This window comes from Arvicola amphibius, chromosome 5 (genome assembly GCF_903992535.2).
Source record: "Arvicola amphibius chromosome 5, mArvAmp1.2, whole genome shotgun sequence".
Lineage (NCBI taxonomy): Eukaryota > Metazoa > Chordata > Mammalia > Rodentia > Cricetidae > Arvicola > Arvicola amphibius.
In genome coordinates, this window is record NC_052051.1 from 45,453,488 (window position 1) to 45,477,339 (window position 23,852).

The 23,852-nt window shown below is 51.0% G+C and overlaps 1 protein-coding gene across 3 annotated transcripts in view; it reads right to left on the minus strand.

Annotated features, from left to right (window-relative positions):
- Ebf4 (EBF family member 4) overlaps positions 1-18,380 on the minus strand; it is a 67,038-nt gene extending 48,658 nt beyond the window's left edge. For all 3 annotated transcript variants that reach the window (XR_005285523.1, XM_042055106.1, XM_038331667.1), the window contains exons 1-6: positions 18,244-18,380; positions 7,324-7,480; positions 6,994-7,057; positions 6,805-6,860; positions 5,196-5,269; positions 4,194-4,262 (exon numbers count right to left, since the gene is read on the minus strand). Coding sequence is in view for 2 of the 3 variants with exons in the window: in XM_042055106.1 (XP_041911040.1) it covers positions 4,194-4,262; positions 5,196-5,269; positions 6,805-6,860; positions 6,994-7,057; positions 7,324-7,480; positions 18,244-18,380 (557 nt within the window). In the remaining variant the exon portion in view is untranslated. The remainder of the gene's footprint in view (positions 1-4,193; positions 4,263-5,195; positions 5,270-6,804; positions 6,861-6,993; positions 7,058-7,323; positions 7,481-18,243) is intronic.
- Positions 18,381-23,852: the final 5,472 nt, after the last annotated feature.

Consider the following 23,852-nt stretch of genomic DNA (forward strand, 5'->3'; position numbering starts at 1 on the left):
AGCTCCTTGTCTATGTGGTATCAGAATCTGGTACATGTGCTATTTACACAGTGCCTGGTACACAGTTCTGATCAACAGCGAATTATTGAGCACGTGAATGAGTGAGAACAGTGAGTACATGTGGCCTTGGAAAATTATCCAACTTTACTGAAAGTCATTAAAAGCAGCTGCAGAAATGGACAGATATTCATTGCAATATGACTCAAAGAATATTACTACACACTTAGTGTCTGTGTGTGTGTGTGTGTGTGTGTGTGTGTGTACAAGTGTGGATTGGTGTGAGAATCTATACAAGTAGGTTCTAAAATCTGCATGAAAACACTAAAGGCTCAAATGTCCAGTATTCTCTTGAAAAAAATATTTAGGGAAAGTGAGTGACTTGTCCTATATTCTTTTCCTACATCACCATCATCATCAATCTCTAGTGATCGAAATGACCCACTTCATTGTCAAGGGTGTCTAGCCACAAAGAGACACAGTTGCCACGATGCGGTTGCAGTTTTCTTTGGTTACCTCGTCTCTAGCTCCTAAGAGGTCACTAAAGTCAACAGGGAGCTGTGATGTCAAACATCTACTGCCCCCATACTGTACTAGGGAGGACAAGAAAATCATAAATCCAGTGGCAGCTTGGGTTACTCGGTGTCTCAAAAACAATAAATAACAAGTAGGTAAATAAGCAAATAAGTACATAAACAAGAATAAGAAAAACGGAGGCAAGGCACGGTGGAACATGCCTTTAATCCCAGTATTTGGAAGGCATGGGCAGGCAGATCTCTATGAGTTCAAGGCCAATCTGGTCTATATATCTAGTTCTGGGCCAGCCAGAGCTACACAGTCAGACCTTGTCTCAAAACAACAGTAAAACAAACAAATAACAACAAACACAACTCCAACCACACAACATATTATTTAGAGATTATGCAATCCATGATAACTCGATTTAGAAATAAGCCACACTCATCTCCACGAGAGGACTAGACAATGGCACGAAACAAAGTACTGATTGCAGTGAGGTTTCTAATTTTTGTTTATTGTTTTGCGGGGCAGGGTTAACCTGTGTATCCTAGGCTGGTCTCAAATCTACCCATCCTGTGGAATGTTTCATGATTTATATTTTATTTTTCTTTGGTATTTATCATATAGGATATAACATTTTTGCTTTAAAAATTAAATCCCTTACGTGAGCATTTGCCTGAGTATGTGGACAAATACCACGTGTGCCTGGTACCCTAGGATGCCAGAAAAAGGAGCTGGATCCCTTAAAACTGGAGTTACTGATAGTAGTAACCATCATGTGGGTGCTGGGAACAGAACCCAGGTCCTTGCAAGAGCAACAAGTACTCAACCACTGAGCCATCTCTCCAGTCCTACAGGATAAACTTTAAAAGTAATCTTAGGGGTGAGGGTGTAGCTCAGCAGGAGAGTACCGCAGAGGCCCTGGGTTTCACCCTTAGCAACTCCAGAATAAAATAAAATGATGTTTACTTGAAAGTCTTTCTAAACACAGAGAAAATCTAGATTATTTTTTTTTAAATGAAAGACCAGACAAACTTCATCACAACACCGTTCAAAGACAACAGCCAAAGAGAACAAACACGAACAGCTCATAGCAAAGAACTGATTTCTTTCAGATAAGCCACCAAGAAACGCCAACTCTTAGAGAAAATGTAGCACAAAACATGAAGAGACCGTGAAAAGGAAACAAGAGGGTAGGCTCAGCCACTCAGAGAACGAGAAACAGAAGCTTCTGGGACGCGACTGCTCGGTTACTGACGACAGGAAGCAGGGGAGCACTGCTTGCTGCGCCCTCTGTCACCCTCACGTCCTGTCAGGCCTTGACGCTTTCGCTCCTAAATCACAGTCCCAATGCTGCTCCTGTATACAGTCCCTGATGACTGCAATGTCAACTCAGGCTTTTTTCTTCCGATACTCTCTCCACCCCATTCTTTGAGCATCCCCACCCCCCCATTGACATTGATCCCCTCTTTTGCTGGCCATGTGTCACTAACAAATTCAACACAAAATCCTCCCACCCACAGGCAGTCTCCTCTCCAACCCGCTTCTGATGTCCGGCCTGTCTCTCATCTCCAGCAATTCTTCAGTCCCTTCTGAACCTACGTTCCCTCTCCTGTACTTCTCACACAACCACTCACCTGTTCTGCAGGTCTACCTGTATGGCCCGAGATGGCCAAAGAACTAAATTTATGGCCACAGAACTCGGGCAGGCCCTAGCGCTACTTGGCAATGACGTGAGACTTCCCCCAGACCGGTCACCTTCCTAGACAAACATTTCACCCCCCTAGTGTCTCCCTCTCCATCTTCATCCTCAGCTGTTGACCTTCCTTCTTCACTGAGAAAACAAAGCAATCATAAAACAAAACCAGAAAACAATCAGAAGAGAGTATCGGCAAGCTCCCACGCTAACCCTCTTTAGAGGCCATGTTCTCTGTCTTCTCCACCGCCTCCCTGGACCAATGGTCTGGGTTCCCAGACAAACCAGAGCATCCACCCAAGTACCAGAGCCTTCCCCTTTCGCTAGCTGCAGGACATTAGCACAGAAATTCTCCCTCCTCTTTCTTGTATGCTGGATGCCTCTCTGGGTATCACACTGGAGTTTCCTTGCTCTTACTTGCAATGCTCCCGCCTCCAACCTGCTTCTCTGACCCCTTCAAGGTTGTTCTGCAGTTGTTTCTGAACTCTACAATCCCATTCTCTTTGTACACGCTAGGGAGCAAGCTGCGTCCTGACTCTACTGTTGACATGGGCATCCAGAACACCAGCAGCTCAGTCCCACAGGAGGGCAAAGCCTTCCCCAGGTGAGGGGGAGAGGGAAGGGAAGGCCTTCCTTGGGTCTTGGTCTGAGTGCTGACAGTATGTGCAGACCCACCACCACCACCCCTACCACCCTGTGTTCACATCCTGAAGACAGCCCCCCTGCAGAGATTGCTCCTACTGAGGTTAGCTAACCTACTGAGGTTAGCTAAACCTACCTCCTTGTTCAGCCGTATGTGACAACCCCGACTGCTTGTTTACCTGTATGTAATAACCTCACCGCCTTGCTCAGCTGTGTGCAGCAATCTACATCTCCATGACATCTAACTGTGTATGTTAAACACACTGAGCTCCTGGGATGCCAAGGCTCCTCTATGAGACCGAGCACAGAACACCCAATCCAAGCTTTTCTGTGTGTCCATGCGTTTGTCGTTCCTTCACTGGCTGCCCAGTGAGGTCAATACCTGGTGATGTGCAAGGGCTTGGCAATGCGCCTCAGCTCCACTGAAGCAGGACTGCTGAGGTCATCGATATCTTCGACACCGCTAAAGCCAACCATCAGTGTTGAGCAGTGCTGGTTACAGTTGCCTGCTGCCTCCGCCTTGGGGCATTTTCTGATGTAAGCTCCAGGACACGGCACAGCCTTGATTTGACTCTTACCTCACTGGCAGCTTCTCCTTTGCTGGTTCTACATCTCATGACATCTAAACACTGGACAGCTATGGTGCAGCCCTTAGAATGCTCCTGTTTTCCACCAACCCGCATTCCCCCAATCTCATTTATTTACATTGTGTCCACAGCCTGCAACCTTCCCTTTGGACCCCCAATTGTGTTTCCAGCTTGTTTTTAAACCTCTCACCTGGGTTTTTAGTTGGCCTTCCAAGCACGGTATGGGTACAACCAAACTCCTAGCACTTCACCCTGCCAACTTGTTCTCCCCCAAATCTCCTTTCTAATAAACTTCCTCTTCCAAGTTGATCGGATCTGAAACCCTGAAGACACCTTTGAATGTCACCTCTCTGTGTGTATCTTTGATTCTCTTGCTTCTCCCCTTATATAACCAAATCCAGACACTAAGACAAGTGTGGCAGTGCACATATGTGATCCCAGCCCTCAGGAGCCAACAGCACAGAGCACCAGCACCTGGCCCTCAGCAGCCCCTCTCTCTGTGTCTCTCCTTAGGTGTTCTTCACCATCCTGTCATGTTCTGATTCCTCTCTGGTTCCTTTGCTAAAGGAGTTGGGGACTGCAGCTCCAGAAAACTTATCCTAGTGACTTCTCTCGACTGGCATTTCCTTGGTCCCTTGGGAAGTCTCTCTGACCTCAGAGCCACCCACATAGCACCTTAGGAAATCTCTCGGCTTCCACCCCTCTGTTGAATGCTCAGTGGCTCGATCCAGGTCCCCTCCCCAAGCCTGTACCTGTCAATAATGACTGGATCTGAAGGCGTCTCGTTCCGGTTGCCACAGCTCTTGCGGTCACAGCACCGGCTGAAGAAAAGATGAAGGCAGGAAGAAATGATGGAAGAGTGTGCGGGGCCAGGCCCAATGGGGGATCCGATGTCCTGTTCTGGGTGTAGAATTCCTGCGTGCAGGGGATCTCTTGCAAGAGAAAGCCAGGAAGGGTCTTGGCAGGCCCCTTGGCAGCCTAGTTCTAGGAATCGGGTCAGCTGTGAAACCTTGGGGTTAGCTGTGAAATCCATTAGCAGTGGATCATCTACAGTGTCTTTTTGATGAGCACAAAGTGAACCTGCCCCTGTAAGAGGCGTCCTGACCCAGATGTGTCCTGTGCCCGGCACTCCAGGGGTCTTCTCTAGCTTTTTAAAATTATTATTATTTTAATCATTTTTCTTCCAAGGGTAGTCACTGTCTCAAGAACATGTTTCTAAACATATTTTCTTTCCTCATATTGGGAACTGTCTCTGAGGCACTGGAGGACTGATGTATCTAGGGAAGCCCTTCAGGAAATGCTAGGCTCTAGGGTAAAGAAAAGGGGGAGCTAAGGGCTGTTTCTTTCTCCCTACCCCCAACTTATCTGCCAAAGAGCTGCCCAGCATTTCTCACTTCTAGGCAGCTTGCTTTCCTCCACCAGGCCCCTAAGCAAATCCCAGAGCCCTCTGTGTTGCCCAACCCAGCCCTGTCCCCATCCTCCCAGATAAATAAATAAAATAAAGCTACTCCCTGGAGCTTTATTAGTTAAGCTTCCAGTAGCAGTAGGAGGCCTCTCTTGCAAAAACACTTAGAGAAGTCACATAAACAGGCCAGGCTAATGGGGCCTCAAGGAGCCTCTCCCCTGCCCACGCTTCCCCAGGGACCTGGTGGTTGTTGTGAAATAGAAGAAGGCTTGACAGGGGACCTGGGCTGTAGCTCAACGAGGTACACTGTTTTGTCAATATCAAGGTACATCTGGAGGTACCATCTTACCTGCACATGATCTCGTGAGTGAGCAGCACTCGGCACATTTCAGGATTCTTGTCCTGTCCTTCATAGATGATAGCCTGGGGAGGAGGAAGCGTGCAGGCTGGCGGGGAGGGAGGCTCCTCTCAAGTACCCGTGGCAAGCACAGTGAGTCTATGGGTCTACCCTGGTGACTCCCAAACCCAGGCCCAGGAGAGGTCCCACCCCAGGAAAGGTCATGTCCTTTGCCCTGATCTGAAGAAGTCCAGGGGTGGAAAGCAGGAACCTGAAGCCTGGCTGCGCAGGTGGAGGACAGACTTCTACCCTCAATAGGACCATCACCTAGGTGACAAGAATGGCGCCAGGCCTGCAGATTCCCTGCTGGTGGAGCAGACAGGCTCCTGATCCCACCCTGCATTATGCTCTACCCTCACCCACTCCTAGTATCTCCTTCTGTGCAGGCTGCTCCATGCTACAGTGGGCTTCCGCCTCTGCTCATGCGTATTGTCCCTCTTTGCAATTCCTGCCAACTAGCAAAACAGACCACTGAGCTGCCTCTTCCCCCCTCCCTATCACTTCCCCAGCTCAGACCAGCACGATGCCCAGTTGGAGCCCCTCTTTCACAGTCTCCCAGCAGCCCCTGTCCTGAACAAGAAGTGAGCTTCTCAAACTGCAAATCCGGCTCCCTGCTCTAGCCTCTGGGCCTTCCAGCCTTCCTCTGTCTGTAGGTTCTTTCCTCTGTAGTCTCCCACACGCCACCCATTACCACTGCCATTGCTTGGCCCACCTCCCCTGTCAAAGTAACCGAGAGCTTTCTGGATATAAGCCATTCTGCTTTGCTCTGGTGGAGGCTGCTAGAAGCGCCTGTCCATACATTGGCGTGCAAGTTGTGCATTTCATTCCAGATCCACTAATCTGGCCTATTTACAATGCAAGCTCCTTCTCCCAGCATGTTTCTGAAAGGCCCGAGACTTGGGCTGCCTCTCAGAGTGCGTCAGGTTGCTTTCCCTGAGCTGCTTTGGTCAGTCCCAAGCCTCCTTCCTGGGACCAGCATATCATCACCATGCCGAGTGTCTGCAGGACGAGCTCTGGGACCGCACACAGGTAGGTGTCTTTTCTGACCCAAAGCACCCATCCCCCTTTGCAGTTGGTGATGACACTAGAGGACTTCCTCTTGAGAACTGCTCTCAGTGGAGTTGCCTCCTCCACTGTGCGCTCTTGCCTTAGGCATGGTCCCAACTGACTGATAGAGAAAGCAAAAATGTCCAGTGCCGTTTCTATTCTACTCATCCCTGGGAATTGGGCTAAGGCTGAACTCTACCTGAGACAACCTGCTTCCTCGGTATCTTTCTGTCCTGATCCCTTTCCTCTCCTCCGAGGAGGGCTTTTCCTCCTCACCAATAAACTGCATGCCCCTGACTTTGTGTCTAACATTGGGTTGCTAAGGGATATGACTTAAGCCAGGGTCTTTTTTATAAATACTTCCTTTTCCAGACTGGAGAGGAAAAGCACAATCTTCTTGCCATAGGCAGGGAACTGGGAGAGCAGTGAGAGTAAAAGCCACAAGAAAGACAGGGGGGTTAAGAACGTTTACTCAAGCCTAGGATGGGCCTGAACATCCCCCAGGCTGGCTCACCTGCTTCGACATGGAGTCAATGAGACGCACATAGAGGTCTTGCTCTGTCCGGAGTCCTAGGATGGGAAGGTAGAAAGAACTTGCTGTCTGGGGGTATGAGGATGCCGCAGATGACCATACCCACACTGTCTCCAGCCCTGATGAGCGTGTTTATGTCTCAAGGTGCTTTAGTACCCAGACTCTCCTTACCATTGTTATACACCAGCCGAAGGCGGTAATGGATCCCGTTGTTTGTTTTTTCTGTGCCAGGCTCCTGCAAGGACAAGACAGGAGGACGCTCAAGCGCTCAGGGCCTTCAACCTCCGTCACCCGTGCCTGCCACTGAATCCCACTGTCCTTCTTTGCCTTCCAGTCATTCACCCATGCTTTCCCACTCCTCTTCCCCAGGGTGCATGTGTGTGTGTGTGCGCACGTGTGTGTGCACGTGTGTGTGCACGTGTGTGCGTGTACGCGGCAGGGCCCCTGCAGCCCTCCCATCACTCCCAGTACTAGCCCCAGGCCAGCCCATGAGCCTCTCACTCGATCCTTTTCCACGAAGTCGATGAAGGCTGTGCGCTCCACCTCCACGGGCTGCCCCTGCCGGTCGTACATGGCCAGCACGAAGTGGAAGAAGTTGGACTTCCTGAGGTTGGAGGGGGGCTGCTTTTCAAAATGTGCTCTTGCCAGGCCCACGCCACTGTGGGAGGAAAGGAACTGGAAAACCACTGGAAGGGCCCTCCAGTGAGGAAGACCCCAGGGGTTCTGGCCAGGCAGGTGGCTGGCCAGGAGTAGGCTCTGACATGCCAAGAGTTTGGACAGGAGGTCAAATTAGATGGGTCCTTCCATCCTGGACAGGACCATATCCGTTCCATAACGAGGCCTCCAGCGCTGAGGATGCCCCAGTGTGCTTCTTTGAGAAGAAACAGCACAGGTGCTGCATGAAGGCATCCTGCCAGGCTTCTCCCTGGGACCCATATTCAGGAAGGCTTATCTCTAAAATCAAGTGTTTAAACGCTAATACTGCCCAGAGGCATTTGGGGCATCAAAGGGGACCTCGGAGGTTCTAGAACGAATTTCCCACTGAACCCCAACTTTCAGTTAGGGCTTCACTGAAACTATGGCATTGCCTAGGACATGATGCCCATCAGACTACCAGGGACACTGAACTGGTTCCAGGCTATCTGTCTGCCCGTCTTAGACCTTGGGCAATGGCTACAGATAGGGAATACCCTTTCTGGGTGCAGAAGGCATGATTCCAGCTTCAAGACAGCAAGGCCTCTAGACAGGAGAATCTCCTAGTTTGGCCTTACGAAAGGTTTTCTCCTGGCTCATCAGAAACCTTGCTCAGAAGCAAGGAGGAAGAGAAGAAGGAGGCTTTGTTTACCAGATTGCCCTAAACTCTAGTGAGGCACTAAACTCTGTACCACGCCGCACTTAGCACTGGAATTAAAGGCCTGGAAGAGGAGGAATTCACAGGCAGAGAGTTGGAACAAGGGTCCAAATATGTCATCGTGCAAAAAACCAAAGGAGGAAAATATTGTTTGAGGTTTTGTTGTTGTTGTTTTGGGGTTTTTTTTTTTTTTTGGCTTTTTATTTGGTGTTTTGGTTTGGTCTTGTTTTTGAAATAGGGTCTCTGTAGCCTAGGCTGGCCTGGAACTCACTATGTAGTTCAGGCTGGCCTCAAACTTGCTGTGATCTTCCTGCCTCAGCTTCCCAAGTGCTGGGATTATGGTATGAGCCACCACACCTGGCAAAAAAAAAAAAAAAACAAAACAAAGGATAATTCTTTTGTGGGATATGGGAGAGACGTACAGGTACTGTGACTTTCCCAACACCCCCAGGGAGTATAAACTCAGAAACCGGAAGAGGCAAGAGAGAAGAACAAAGAGCCCCAGAAATAGCTGTAAGAGCAAGTCCCAGTGGATCAACACTGTGTGAGGGATGTTGCTCAGCTGGGAAAGTGACTGCCTCGCATGAAGGAAGCCCTGGGCTCAATACCCAGTGCCATAAACAACCAGGACTGGTGGTGCACACCTGTAATCCCAGGACTCTGGAGGTGGAGACAGGAGGCCTGGAAGCACATCCTTGGCTACACAGTGAGTTGGAGGTGAGTATGAGGTACAGGAGACTCTGTCTCAAAAGAGAGAAAGGAGGAAAATGAAAGGAGGTGGAAATTATGGGAAGGGGGCTGGGGAGATGGCTCGGTGCTTAAAGCGCTTGTCACATAAATGTGAGGACTTCAGAGCCCCAGAACCCACAAAGATGCTGGGTGGATATGGCGTTGCTACAAAGGCAGGGACAGGGGGTACACATCACAAGCTGGCTAGCTAGCCTAGCCATATGAATGAGCCCTGGGCTCAACTGAGAGACCCTGCCTCAGTGAGCTGGAGAATGATCAAGGAAGACGTAAATCATGGGCCGCCACTTGCAGACATATGCATGTGCACCCATGTACATACATCACACATACATATTCATGGGGATGAAGAGCAAGGAGAAAACTGTTTGCATTGGACATTCCTGCCAGACTGTGTAGGAATATGAACACTAGGAAAAGTCCAGACTTTCTTCTCCAGGCCAGGCATTCCAAAGCAATGCTCTTACAGGTTTCCTTATCTTCTCCCTAGGAAAGAGTGCTGCGGCCACACTGCTGGGAAATGTGATTCACAGCCCAGACGGGAGCCTTTAAAGGCGTTAAGACACCCTACCGAAATGGAGTCTGCTTCAGTTTGCTCAGGCTAGTATTCCACATGCGTTAGGTCCCTAGACTTCAAGATGATGGTTCCCAAGGATTCTGCCTCTTGATACTCGTGTGCCTAAGCAGGTTCCTCTCATAATGTGTTTCTGCCGGCCCACGTGACCAATAGAATATAACAAAAATGATAGCACATGCCTTCCGCATTCGGGTCATGAAAGCGCTGTAGCCTCTGCCTTATCCTTTTCCTTGACTCATTCCACAGGGGAAGGCAGCTGCTAGTAAAGCCCAGTGCCCAGGACTGGGATGTGGCTCAGTTGGTAAACTGTGTGAGTTTGAACCCCTAGAACCAACACAGAATGTCAAACGTGGTGTTGTATGCTTGTAATCCCAGAGAAGGCAAAATGGAAAACAGAGATAGGGGAATCCCTGGGGCTTGCTGGTCACTTGGTGAAGTCCCAGGCCAGTGGGACCTCTCTTAAACAGAAGGTAAGAGGCGCATGAGGAGTGACGAGCAGAGGTTGTCCACTGACTTCCACACATATGCACCCATACGTGAACACACACTCATGCGCGTGCACACACACATACATGCATATACACAGACACACAGACCACACACACACACCAGCATCCCAGATGCACATAGGCATGCTTCCTTGACAACGACTACTAAATTCATTGCTATTTAATATTTTCCTCTACATAATTTAATCAGGAGCCAGTGAGCTAGCTCAACAGGCAGAAGGCTCTCACTGCCAACCTGAGTTTGATCCTAGAAAGCTATACGGTAGAAGGAGAGGACCAACTCCACCACCTGTCTTCCCACCGCTCTAAGTGCACAAAGCACATGTGAGTGAGCCCCTCCCTCCCCACACAAATAAATAAATGCAAGTCTTAGAAAAATCAACTTTACTGTTTTCTTTGACTTCATACTAGGCCATAGTATCTAGGCTTTCAGGAAACGGGGCAAATGCAAAATGTATGTTTTCACTCATACAGAGTATAGTAAATTAAAAAAAAAAAAAAAAGAACTGTTCTTTCTCCTGGATCCATCTTGGGAGCCACAGTAGCCATGGGAATGGGTGATCTAGAAGGCAGATGTGATGAATCCTCTTGTCTCCAGAGCAAGATGACAGGAAGGCGCCCAACACTCTTCCCAACCAGAAGACCCTTCTCCAGGGGTATCGTCCTCTCTCCATTCCTCCCCATTCCCTCTTGGCTAGCTTGCCTTTCAAGTGGGGACTTGACCACCCTCTGTGGGCTTCTCAACCTGGCTGAGAGGCGGGGAAGCCCGAGGAGAGCTTTAGATCACAGCAGGTCTCTGATTACTATGGATGAATATGCTAATGAGACATCAACTCTGAACTCCACCCTCCTGCTCCCAGGGCCAGCTTAGCTTGAACTCCCAGGGCCAGGGATGGTTTCAAGAACCATCAAGGGGAACAGATGACAGAAGGGGGTGGCCTTGTAGAGCAACCCCATCACTGCTGCCCCTTATTCCTATGCTGGGAGGCTCTCAGACAGTGGGGAGAAAGTAGACAGGAAGGCCTTCTTCCTGGTAGAAGAGAAGTGGGTGTTGAGAAAGTACAGAAACCCCAGGCCACTCAATAGGCCTTTTCTGTGCATAAGCCCTTACTGGCTCAGCGCTTCTAATTTGGTCTAGAGGAAACTGATGGTGACCTGATGAATTTCCCTTGACAAATGAACAAATGTCAGTCAGTCCAGAGTCCTGTCTATCCCCTGTTCCTGATGGTCTCCTGAGTATCAAACCCGGAAGTCTTCCTTAAGCCCACACTCCCTATGCTGGGCCTGTCCTCCCTATGAACAGGATTACTCAGGAGAGAGAGCACAGGGATTAAGGAAGGGGAAAGCAGGGTCCTCTATGGGATGTGGGTCAGTATCTGGTGCTAGGGGGTGGGGCACAGAGAAACTAAGCCACCTCACCTGTCCCATGGCAGCATCTCATTTCGCCTAGCTCTATTCTTCCCAAGGCAGCCTAGAGTAGCACCCAACCCTTCACCCTGCTTAGGTGCACAGGCTTCTGTGGGGCATTTCCATTATCACCAACAATATTAATGAGAGCCTTAGCCCCCATCAGACCAAAGCTGGCCAACAGAATGGGAGAAATCCTGCTAGGTGCATCCTCTGCTCCTTGCCTGAGAAGTCTCCAGTATACCTCAGTTGTGCCTCGGCCAGTAAAGTAAGGAGACTGGGATACAATGGCAAAAGACTTTCTGAAAAGAGTCTAGCATTTTGTACGTTCAGGACACAGAATAATACGAGGAATGTGCTGTACAGAGGAACCGAAAGCAAAAGAAAACGGAAGCGGGCTGGACCGTGTCTCCCTTCCCTGGCTGTCCTCTTTGCTCCTGTACCTGTAGCCGCAGTAGGGGATCAACACCTGTTACACAGGACTGCAAGCTACAAAGGGAGAAGCCTGGGGAGGATGAAGGGAATGTTTTTTTTTTTTCCTTTTCTCCCCTTGGGAGAAGCTGCTGCTCTTGTAATGAGAAAACAAACCACAGTTAAAGAACAGAAACAAAGAGATGTACTGAACAATGCACAAAGTACCCAGTGATCTGAGAATCCCCACGGCCACAATCTGGGCATACACGTGGGAGCTATAGGTGGCACTGAGTGCCCTCTGGTCAGAACAAAAGACACAAACGAAGGCCGGTGTCTCTGGTTTTGTGATCTCCAAAGTGGAGTTATCCAAGAAACTTGGAGATGCCTCCTGGTACATACTCTTTATCTAAAAAGAAAGAAAGATGGAGGGATAGGAGGATAGAGCCCCTGAATCCTGGAGAGGCAAGGGTTTCATTTACGTTCTCCTAGAATCACAGAACTTCCTGTGATAAAAACCCAAATAACAGCTTATTGGATTGATTCAAGGAACTGCAGCGGTAGAGGGCGACCCAGAGAGAGCTACCACTGTAGGCAGCCAAGCTCGAGCCTATGGGGAACTATGAAAACACAGGACCGAGTACTTCAGACTTACCCCACCCGAGTCAGGGACACAGTGTGTTAGGCACTGCCACCTTCTAAGCCGCCACCTCCTCATCCAGATCATTTATTTATGTGTATTTGCATGTACATATGTGTAGTTGCGCTCAAAGAGGCCAGAAGAAGGCATCAATTCTCTCAGAGCTGAAATTACAGGCATTTGTGAGCTGCCTGATGTGGGGGCTGGGATCCAACCTCTAGTCTTCAAGATTGAGAAGCAAATACTCTTAACTACTGAGCCATCTTTCCAGCTCCCGCTGCTGGGTTTTGTTGTTGTTATTGTTGTTGCTGCTGCTGCTGTTTTTCTGTTCCCCTGGCTGCCATGTGTACTTGTGGGCAGAACAAGCTCTGGCCTTTTCAAGTTTTCAAGCATTAGGAAGTAGACGCTGACTGAGGTAGACTTTTGCCAACCAAGGGTACTAAGAAGGTAAGCATGGGTTCCAATGGTCAGCCACCCAGAAGCACTGGGTATGAAGGAAGTCAGCAGAACTTTAGCCCCTGGAGCCCAAGGGCAGCTCTGGGTTTATGATAAATATGTGTGGATATAAATATGGCTGGAGCCCATAGTTAGTGATATTTCATTCTCTTAGCATCATAGGAAACAGCACTTACCCTTTTCAGATAAATGCTGCTGAGTGACAAAAACAGTCACACAGCCATTTTTGTAAGAATCCAAAATAGCCAGGTGGTAGTGTTGCACGCCTTCAATCCCAGCATTCAGGAGGCAGAGGCAAATAGATCTCTGTGAGTTCAAGGACAGCCTGGTCTACAAGAGCTAGTTCCCGGACAGCTAGGACTGTTACACAGAGAAACCCTGTCTCAAACAAACAAACAAACAAACAAAAAACCAAAACAACACATTCCCTCAGTTCCTCAGAAAGGCTGTTGCAAACACAATGTCAAAACCCTGTCCTCTCGGCTCTACAAGGTGTTGAGGTGATAGAGAACTCACTTCTAGTCTAGAGAACCCAGACTTGGAAGCCTTCATGCCAGGGTTTCCCATCACGTCCCATCTTCTGTTCTCACACAGGCCCAGGATTAAAGGAAACTTTCTGGGACACCAGAAAGAACTTAGTTTGCCCAGATATCTTGGACCAAAGAGTCCTGCCTTGCAGCAAGCTTTGGTATGCAAAGATTTCCTGAGCACTGACCTGGGACTTTGAGGTCAAATGAACAAGGGCAACATGACCTTCATAGACTGGGCCACTAAGGTGAGCAGCACCCCAGAGCACACAGGGTCTCTTGCTTGCATAGTAAGGCAACAGAGCATCTGGTTGCTATGATTGAGCCCACCCAGCAGGTCCCTGGAGACATTCCCCTGCAAGGCTAAGCAAGATGCCCCAGGGCTCTTCTCCTGGCATCCAGAACTCCCTAATAGACAAAGCCCCTGTTGCAGTCTCCATCTCCACTCACAAACCACTCATGCTTGATCATATAGTTACTACGAATAGCAATTTAACAATAGCCACCTGCATCCCTTACAAGGCACCCCTGGGGGCTTCTGCCTTCTGGTTTCTGCCAAATGTGAAGTCTGGCCTACCTGACAGCCCACGGTTCTGAGCAGTAGCACTTTGGCTTGAGCCTGAGCCATCTTCAAGACTGAGATGCTAGGTTAAGGGGAGAGGGTCTGAAGTCATCAGCATCGGAAGCAGGCTCTGCTGACCACCCTCTAGCTCCATCAGGAGAAACAAAAACGTATGCTTCCCAATCTCATCACTGGTCTCCGATCTGCCTCAAGTTCTTCTGCTCAATCCAGCCTTCTCTTCCCTACTCTGCCACGGCTACACAAGTTCCACATTCATTTCTTCCACAGCCTCCCTTCCTTTAAGCATCCCTGGGCATTCTCTGTGCTCACCGCCCGGGGCTGATAGTGACCATCATGCTCTGCCTGCCTCCAGCCGAGACCCCTTGGCCTAGCCCTGCCCAGGCCCTGCTACGCTCAGAACCTAGCCATGATGCATATCAAACATAAAAGCAATGACAGAGAGGGGCACACCCACCTCAGTGGTACCCACGGAGGGAAGGCCTGGTGGCTAATGGCAGCTTCCCAGAACCTGTGTGTGGATGAATCTGCTGAAGAGGAGCTTTGGGTCAGTGGAGGCTTCGGGGTCCCCCTTTCTACTGCTCAGCACAATTCCACTTAGTGACCCATGTCTAAATGGCAGGCAGGCGGCGGGGGGGGGGGGGAATATGGGGGGGAGAACTCACACATGTGCTCTAGCGCTCCCCTGCCTGCCGCTCGGCGCCTTTCAGTTCCACTGACTACTCACCCGCGTTTTCTTCTCCCTACCCTCTTACCATCCACCCACAGGCCTGCCTGCCAGCCAGGTTCCAGGATGAGGAGTAGCTATTAATTATTAAAGCAAACAAAAGCATTTCCTAGCAGGGAGGCTAGCCTACAGCTGCTTACAGGAAAGACATCCCCAGCTGCCTTTCTTCTCTAAGGCCTTGCTCCTGTGCAGTGACTGCCGGGTAGAATGGGCTGTCCCGTGTTTCCGGGACTACTGCAGGAGTCGCCCCGGCCCTTCTAGACTCCCCAGCCTAGGAAACACACTGGAAAGATGGAAGTGCTGCCCTGTACTAAGCCCACAGACAGGAAGACTTGTCTGAAGAGGAGGATGGGGAATGGGCTGGGGCTAGGTCTGAGAGGAATTCCTATTGGTCAGGTCAGGGGCAGTCCCAGCAAAGGCTAGGGGTCTTTGAGCAGAGGTCCCTGTTAGGGAGCCCCCTGCAGGGAGAGGAAGCCTTCTCCACAGCCTCCCCTCCCCTTCCTGTGAATTCGGTTCCAATTCTTTCCCTACTTCTCATGCTCAGAATCTTCACGTTAGCAGGGCCTCCCTCACTGATCGTGGCAAGCTTTCCAGACCTTTTCCTCCTCATCTACTTACTTTCTTTAAAGTCTTGGCATTTTTGGAGCGTCTAAGTTATAAAATTGCAGAGGGTAGCAGAAGGATGTAGGTCAACTGCTGGAACATACTGAGGTGAAGAGAGGCTCCTGATAGGGAAGGTTTTTGGACCAGCGAGGTGGACTACTTAAGCCTGTGGGTGCTGTGGAAAGAAGGACGGATGGGCTACCATCTTTGCCCTACAAGAAAGCCTCAGCTGGGATAGAAAAACAGGGATAGGCAGAGGACAGCAGAGTCTGGCCTCTAGAAGGCATCGTTAGGTTAACATTAGGAATGGCTCTCCTGGGCAGGGAGGCAGGGCATAAACAGTCAGGTGGGACTGGGTCCTCAAGGCTCGCCGAGGCTCTATTGGGTGGGTGGGATTCTAAGGGCTTGAGGACAGTTTTAAGAGAAAGCAGGTCAGACAGCCTTGCTCACTCTCCAACACCACAGGCCATTGTCACACCGAAGCTAAGAAAGAAAGCTGGGTAGACGGTGATGAGCCCTGAATGCCAACTATCAGGGAGATGGGGATGTGCCAGTGACTGCATCCTTAACACTAAAGTCAGTCTGGGCAGTGTAGGAGGGCACAGGGCACAGGGAGGTGTTGTGACACAGTGGGTCACTTTTTTTTTTTCTTTAATTAAGGCAAGGACGTGATCAGAGAAAAGTGCTTTGAAGTCTGGCGTAGTGCTGTGTAATTGTAATTCCAGCACTTGGGAGGCTAAGGCAGAGTTGGAGGATAGCCTGGGCTACACAGTGAGACCCCCCCCCCATCCCAAAGTACCTTGAAAATGAAGCTTTGGTGAGTAGAGCAAGGAAGATAGTTTGGAGGAAGTGGGGACCAGGAGTCTTGGGTTATCCTTCGAGCCAGGGAGAATGGGGCACGGGAGCTTAATTGTTAAAAGTGGTGTCTAGGGACACTGGGATTGAGACCAGGCATCCAAAAGTTCTGGAAATCAGGTGGTTGTGGGTGAAGGTGAGGGAGGCGCAGGTCATCCCCACAGAGCAACCTTGCGGGAGAATGAAGCCAGGCAGGGAAAAACGGAGATGAAGGGGAAGATGGGAGATAGATGTTTCTGGTTATGTTTTGGGATGGGGAGACCTGAGCAGAGAGGCCTGACTGAGGGAGAAGAAACACACAGGAGAAACAACAAACACTGTGGGGAGAAGTGAGAACCAAGAATTAGCTTCCTCTCTGGGGCTGGGAAGAGAATCACACACGTGCTTCAAAACCCTCCATCTATGTCCTAGAATGGAGATTTCCAGACATGGGGAGAAGCCAGCTCAGGCCTGAAGAACATTCTGTTCAAACTTCAGAAGGCTTTGGGCTTCAGTTATGTAGCCTTGGGGACCCAGAATAGACACCACCCAAGAACGTTCTCTGTGTAGACGGCGCTGTTGGTGAGCAGGGGGTGCTGGTGATGGAAGTCTCGTCTCCGATTTCTTGCCCCCTCACCCACCTTCAGGATACCTGCTGGCCCTGGGCAGGCAGAGAGCAAAGTCTGAAAGAAGCAGGAACTTCCGCTCTAATACACTCAACGCTGTAACGTCCCACAACCACCGCAACTTCAAGGAAAACCAAGCCCAGCGGAAAAGGAGGCACACAGAGTTATAAGCATCAGCACAAGACAACGTTAAAGGGGAAAATGGGAGGGAAACAGATTATCACACCCACGGCAGTCATGTTAAGCGACTGTGATTTGTGTTTCTATAATTCTAGTTAGATCACTCTTAAAACTTACTGGCTCATGCTAATCTGCAATATCGTTTCCTGTCCTGGAGAGATCACTCGACAAGAAGCCCAGTGCTCTTCCTGAAGGCTGTGAGACAGCTCTGCAAAATCACTGCATCCCTTGGTCCTCAAAACACTCTTGAGTCTACTGTTGGGTGAGGGTGCGGTGCACCCCAGATGATACCTGAACAAGTTTGCATATGTGGCTCAGAGTGGTGTGCCAGCCCGGGTCTGATTTGACGACCTCAGGTTGAGGTCCTTCAGAGGATGGGTAGCAGCTATTTAAACTTCCAGGAGACCCAGTGCCCACCCAGCCCTAGCTGTCTGCAGGGACAGTCCCGGCCTAGTGCTAGGCACTATGAACTCCCTATCCGATGTATAGCCTCCAGCCCATGTTGTATGATTGCAGGGAGTGTTACAGAGACCGAGTTCCAATGGCTGCTGCGACTGGGTTAACAAGCCTTCAAAGTCTCCATGCAAATCCTGGAATCCATTCCTTAAGGAGGTCTCCTGCCTAAACCCCTATGCGTCACCCTGAAAAGTAACCAGAGCGGATTCTGCTAATTCCCAAGAGCTTCCTGACTCCCTCAGGATCTACACACACACACACACACACACACACACACACACACACACACCGACAGAGGAGTCCAGGCCCCATTCTCAACCCCAAGCAATTCTGCAAGACCAACTGTCCTATGGCTTAGTCACTTTTCAGCCCCACCTACATCTCTGGTCCTACACACCACCATGCCCCAACTCAGAGGAGCAAGAAAAAGAAAAGAGGAGGCAGAGTGTCTTGCCTTTCTTGTCGGGTAGCGGCGGAACTGGACAAGCGGAACAGTAGGGACTGCCCAGGAAGAAGGGACTGGACATCTCAAGATGGCTAGTAACTATGGGTCAAGGCTCAAGGTGCGCAGGCGGATGCGACACTTCCTTCAGAGCCCCGGACACTAGTGAGCAACCTCGCCTCATATTCTCAGGAAAAAAGTCAGTCAGACTCAGGGTGAACAGGAGACTTCGTCGGGACGGTCAAGTGTCAGGATTCCCTCCATCCCTTGCTCCAGTAGCTAAGGCATGTTCGAAGAAGGCGACAAGAAGCGGTCCAACCAGAGTGCTAGGTCGGGTGGGGCTCTTACCTCTGCGCCGCGGTGCTGGAGTCCAGGATGCCCGCGCTCTGCATCCAGGAGCGCACGGAGCCCAGGCTGGAGGGCAGCAGCGGCTCCTCTTTCAGGTGGAGCCCACCTCGGGGCAGAGTGTCCTGTGCGGGGAACATAAGGACCCGCAGTTCGTGGGCGCCCCCCACTGCCAAGGATCGCTTCCCGCCGAGGCTGTGGGAGTCGCAGCTCTGCCCGACCCGACGGCACCAGGAGCCTCCAGGAGCGCAGCGCTACACGGAGTTCCGGAGCCTCAGTGAACGCTCGCCTCTCGGGTGCTCTCTCAGTGAAAGCGGGTCCCCGGGCGCCGACGCTGTCCCCTCCCCTCCCGGGGCGCGGGGCGGGGAGATGGAGGGATTCCCCCGCGGCCTGAGAGCCGGTGAGCAGACTGAGAGCCGAGCCCGCACCCTCGCACGGAGGCGCCCCAGAGGCGCGCTCTGGCGGCTGCCCAGCGCCGCGGTCGTCGGAGGTGGGGGGGCCGAGCGCCCCGCGAGCTGCCCGCCCTTCCCCCCGGCCTCCCCCCGCCCGCCCGCGGCGCCCGCGCGGGGAGCTGATTACCATCCGAGAGGGGGAGACTGCGGCCGTAGAGCTCGGCGGCGGCGACGGTGGCGGCCGGGGCGGCAGCAGCAGCAGCAGTCGCGCGTCCCGAGGAAGAGCCGGGCCGGCGCCGGGCCAGCAGACGCAGCCGCCGCCAGGCCCCCGAGTGCCCCGGCGCCCCGAGCCTGCCGCTGCCCCGGGCGGCAGCACCTGCAGCAGGAGCAGCAGCAGACCGGCCGACTCCCCCCGGGGCCCGGTTCCCGGGCTTCCCCGCCGCGGTCGCCGCCGCCCGCCGCTCCCCGGGGCCTGGCCGCGGGCCCTGGCCATCCCGCCGCCGCCGCCGCTCCCTGGGGAGCGGGAGCCGAAGGGAGGGAGCACCGGCAGGAGGAGGGCTGTCGCAAGCGGGTGGGCCCAGGGGACTCGGGGCCAGGGGAGGCGGGGGCGGGGCGCGAGGCCGGCCGAGGGGCGGCCAGGGACGTGACATCATCGGGGGAGGAGCGGCCGGGCTGGGGCCGCGGCGGCGGGGCGGACCCTGGAGAGTCGGTAGCGGGGCTGGGGGCCACGGCCTGCGAGGGGCGGCGGGAGAGCGCGGGGAAGCTAGCCCGGGCCGGGAAAGGCGAAGACAGGAAGGGCTAGGGGCTGCGTGGCATGGGAGCCTGGTCTAAGCAGTTCAGCTCATCACACCGCGCTTGGGAACCACCACGGCCTCTGGGTCGCCACCAGACGAAGCTCCAGCATCATTTTGATTCGGTCTCCTTCCCCTAGTATGCGCCGCCCTCTCCTCGGCAAAGGATTGAGTCTGGGAGTTGCTGCTCATTTGGTACCTTCTGACTTTTCACTGGCCCTCCCCGCACCCTCAGAGAACTGACCTCGGTTTAACCTCTGCGGCTTATTGCTCAAGGGTCTCAGTGTGTGGTAGATGGCGGGACCCCAGACTACCATATAGCAGCTGAGCTACATTAGTCCTGCATCTCCTATCCTTATTCCTGTCCTTGGATTACCCAAACTCAAGCTTACATTCCCAACTGCGCCTTTCAGAAACCTCCTGACTTCTGATGGCAAGTTGGACACGTGGGACTCAAGCTTAGGGTTGAGAACCTAGCTCACCTCCTTTCTCCCCAGCTTTCTTTCTGATTCCATTTTATTTCTGCACAGAAATCATCTGGCCTTTGACCTTGTGGTATAGCCTTTTCTGTGTGCCCTGCAGGCTATCAACAAACCTGGGATGGGATCCAGCAGTTTCCCTCAGAACAGCAAAGGGGAATAGGGGACCAGCCTTGCCCTTGCTGTTACTTGCACGCTCAGATCTCCATCCTCCTCGGGGTGGGATGGGGCATGCTCCAAGTCAGCTCTTCATATCCGGCCTAATGCTGACCCAGAGAAAGGATCCCAGGGACACTGTTGGGTCTTCTGTCTCCCCAGAGTTCTTCTGCCTCTTCTCCTGGCCTATTCGTTCTTCACTATCCCTTCTCCTTTATGTCCAATTTTTCATCACCTGTCACCTTTGAAAGAGGAGGAAGGAACACTGCCAGTCCCACCCAGACTGCTCAAGGTCTCACTTTTTACCCCAGGTAGAATTATCAAAAACGGGGCTCTAAATATGAATCCTTTTCCAATCACCCTCCGAATCCCTTTAACTGACTCTAAACCTTGCCCCTCATGGTATGGCTCCTGGGTCAGCAGCAGTGACATCGATAGCTTGTTAGAAATGCAGACTTGAAGGCCCTCCCAGACCTGTCTCCGAGCCTGCCTCAGAAAGTTTGCGTGCTGGGATCACACATGCCAGCCACTACCGCTGGCTAAAACTTCCCATTCTTAAAAACCCCTCCCCTTCTCCCCACCTCCGCCTGTTTTTGTGGAAGTTCACAGAAGTACTCCACTGAGGATGCTTTGCCAGTCTCCACCGCTTCTCCGGGAAGTTCCCAGTCTGGCTCCTCCCTGCGCTGGCTCTACTTTGACTGTGTGGTCTCTTGGGGTTTTGGGCTGTCTGATCTCCTTGCCGTATCCACCACGCACCATGTCTCCTCACCCTCCCTTTTTTTCTTCAAGAGTTCCTGTGTTCTCCAAGGCTCCTTCTCTAAGGCTGTCATTGGGAAGATCACATTCTAGCCTGGGCTTCTGTCTCCCTTCTGGCTGTGCTGACCATCAGATGGGAAGACTAGAGCTGGGTTGAACCATGGGGTAGGAAAGGAACCTGCCTCAGGAAGAATCCCCAGCACAAGAGACTCTGCTCCTAGACACAGTGGCACAGTTCAGTTCCCACGTGCCCACCCTCACAAACTGTGCACCCCCTGTGTGTGTGTGTCCACATCACCCCTTCCTGCTGCCCACAGGTTTTGGAGCAGGGGTGGGGGTAGGGGGTAGTCATCTCTGACATCTTTCTCTTCCACCTAACTAAGCTACCACTTAGTCAGATCTTCCACGCCATTCCCTCTGCCCCAGCAGAGAAATGTCTCTAATAGGAACACCTTTCAACACTAGATTCCTCCCTGCTTGAAGGAGATCCATTCCCTGTTCTGCTGTCAGCTTCGTCTGTCTCCATCCTTCGCCTGCAGGTTTTAAGTGTCACTGTGTATAACCTTCTTAGGAAGAGTTCAGTGTCTCTCATGGCTCCTCACACTTAGGGACCGTTTTAGGAACATTTCTGGCTGATCCAGTTTCTCTCACTAGACAGTCTTCTTGCTGTGTCAGCTCCCTACTTGCCTGGCACCAAGATCCCTTTAACATACTCTGGGCTGACCCTTTACTCTGCTGTCCCCTCCAGCAGGAATGCTTGAGCATTGCTTTTCTTTCCGGGGCACAGTGGAGTCCCTGTGCCTGTTAATGGTGTTGCATTATAACTTTGAAGAATAGATTTGAGGGACAAGTGCTCAGAAATAATCCAGGGAAGTAGAGGAATCAGTGGGAATGTGGAATTGAGAGAGAGCGCTATCGTACACGGGAGGCCTTCTGACTGGTATGCTTTCAACTCAACCACCCTAACTAACTCTGTGGAATAGACAGAAACCAGCCAGGAGGATGTTTTAAACTTAGCAGACCCTGCAGCCTCTGCGAAAGGTTTCTGGGTTAGAGGTGCTGAACCAAGCAAGGATTCAGGGGGATTCAGGGAATCTCCTGGACAAATGTTAGAGCCGCCCTTGGCATCAGAGTTGAATGTCTCTTCTTAAGATCCAGCCACAACTCTGCTTCTTGGAATGACATTTTATATTCCATGATTTGTCTTGTTTGGGGGGAAGGTTTTCTCCTTTCTGCATACTGTGATTGCTCCACAGACAAGAATCTAAGGGTTCTAGAGGCAGAATAACAGACAGAGGAGGCTTGGTCTGAGCCTGTAGAAAATGCCATAGCCTCCTTTGGCCCAGGCCAAGTCTCACTTTTGGAACTGTTAGGCCAAAACCTCTCACCTCGCCTTTTTGCTTCTTGGACGTTAATGCTCACGTTCCGAAAGATTCTCGTCATGTGCCCAGTGCTAGAGAGTAAGTGGGAAAATAGAGCCTAGCCATGCCCTCCTGAAGCTCACAGCGGTAGATGCATGAACATTCAAAGTTATTCCAGAGTATGCTGGACTATAACAGAAGCAGGGGTAGGTAATGGGACAACACAAAAGGGCTCAGGCCTGGGAGAAGAGATAGGCTTACCAGCCAGAAGGATGAGCCTGTGGAACTGGATGCCTGGTTATACTTGCTTTAAAGGTGAAAGATGTCAGCACCTGGTATCATGTTCATATATCATGCCAAGGAGTTTAGGGTTCATTTTCTTTCCTTTAAGTCTGGTCTTGAGATACTACCTTTTAAGTAGAAGAGCTATTTCCTCCCAGCCTCAGCCCAGTGCTCGGGTAGTCTGCATGTTGTACTATAGCGCCCTCTAGAGTCCCCAGCGTTAGGTTGCTGTTTGGATCCACTTCCTAAGTCACCTGATAATTAGAAAATAATACCAAAGCATGTACTAGCTGTGGCTTCTCACATACTCCCACGAAGTGAAGAAAAGGGTCATTTCGGAAAGCCATCTGGAGGTTATGTTTCAGTCTCGGTCTTTCTTGCTGTTGACTCCTGAAGTCTCAGTTGCTTCAAGAAAAACAAACAGCAAACACATCATAAAAATGTGTCTTGCCGGGGATCTATTCCATTCCTTGACTGGGCTGGCATCTAGGCTGAATAATTCAGTCCTAAATAATAAAACAATGGACCCTTGGGCTGAGTTCCCATTTCCAATCTTTGGGGAGAAACAAGATATGTGCCCTCATTATTCTAGGCTGTCCGCATACCCGCCAGTCATCATGAATCTCAGAGACAACCAGTCTTGTCCTCACTGCGAAATAGGAAGTGACTGCTTTCCCTCATGTTTCAAGGAGTGTTCATGCTGTTTGCAGAGCCACTCTGCCCCTTTGGTCTATCCTCCGGTTTAGAGAGGCCAGAGTCTGTAACCTTCTAAACTAACACTGGAAGGAAGACTAGCACTGTGTCTGGGTGGCTGCTTCTTAGTGTCAAACACTTCTTGATGTTGAAAAGCTCCACACGGCTGCTGGCTTTTTTTTTCTTTCAGTGGCCATGACTGTTGTTTAGACTGATGTGGAGGTCAGATTCTCCTTTTGTAGGGATATCTGTGTATGTGCACTAGTAAGGTTCATCCCAAAAGGCAGAATAGAAGTAAACCCATGAATTGTTCTATTGATATTCTGATTACAAACTGCTTGCTTACTCGCTGTGGTCAAGTTTAACGTAAATGAACTCAATAACAAATATAACAAATGTATATGTGTTTACATTTTAAGATGTGTGTAGTAATACTTACAAATCAGTTAATTCAGATATCAAACTACTCATTTCCTTATCTTGTTTGTTTCTTTGTTTTGAACTTTTTTGTGTTAGGCTCCCTCACCATGTAGCCCTGGCTGTCCTAGAACTCGCTATGTAGACCAGGCTGATCTCAAACTCACCAAGATCTTTCTGCCTATGTCTCTAAAGTGCTGGGATAAAAGGTGTGCACCATCACACCTGGTTATTTCCTTACCTTTTGGAGGGAAAAAAAAGTGTGTGTGTGTGTGTGTGTGTGTG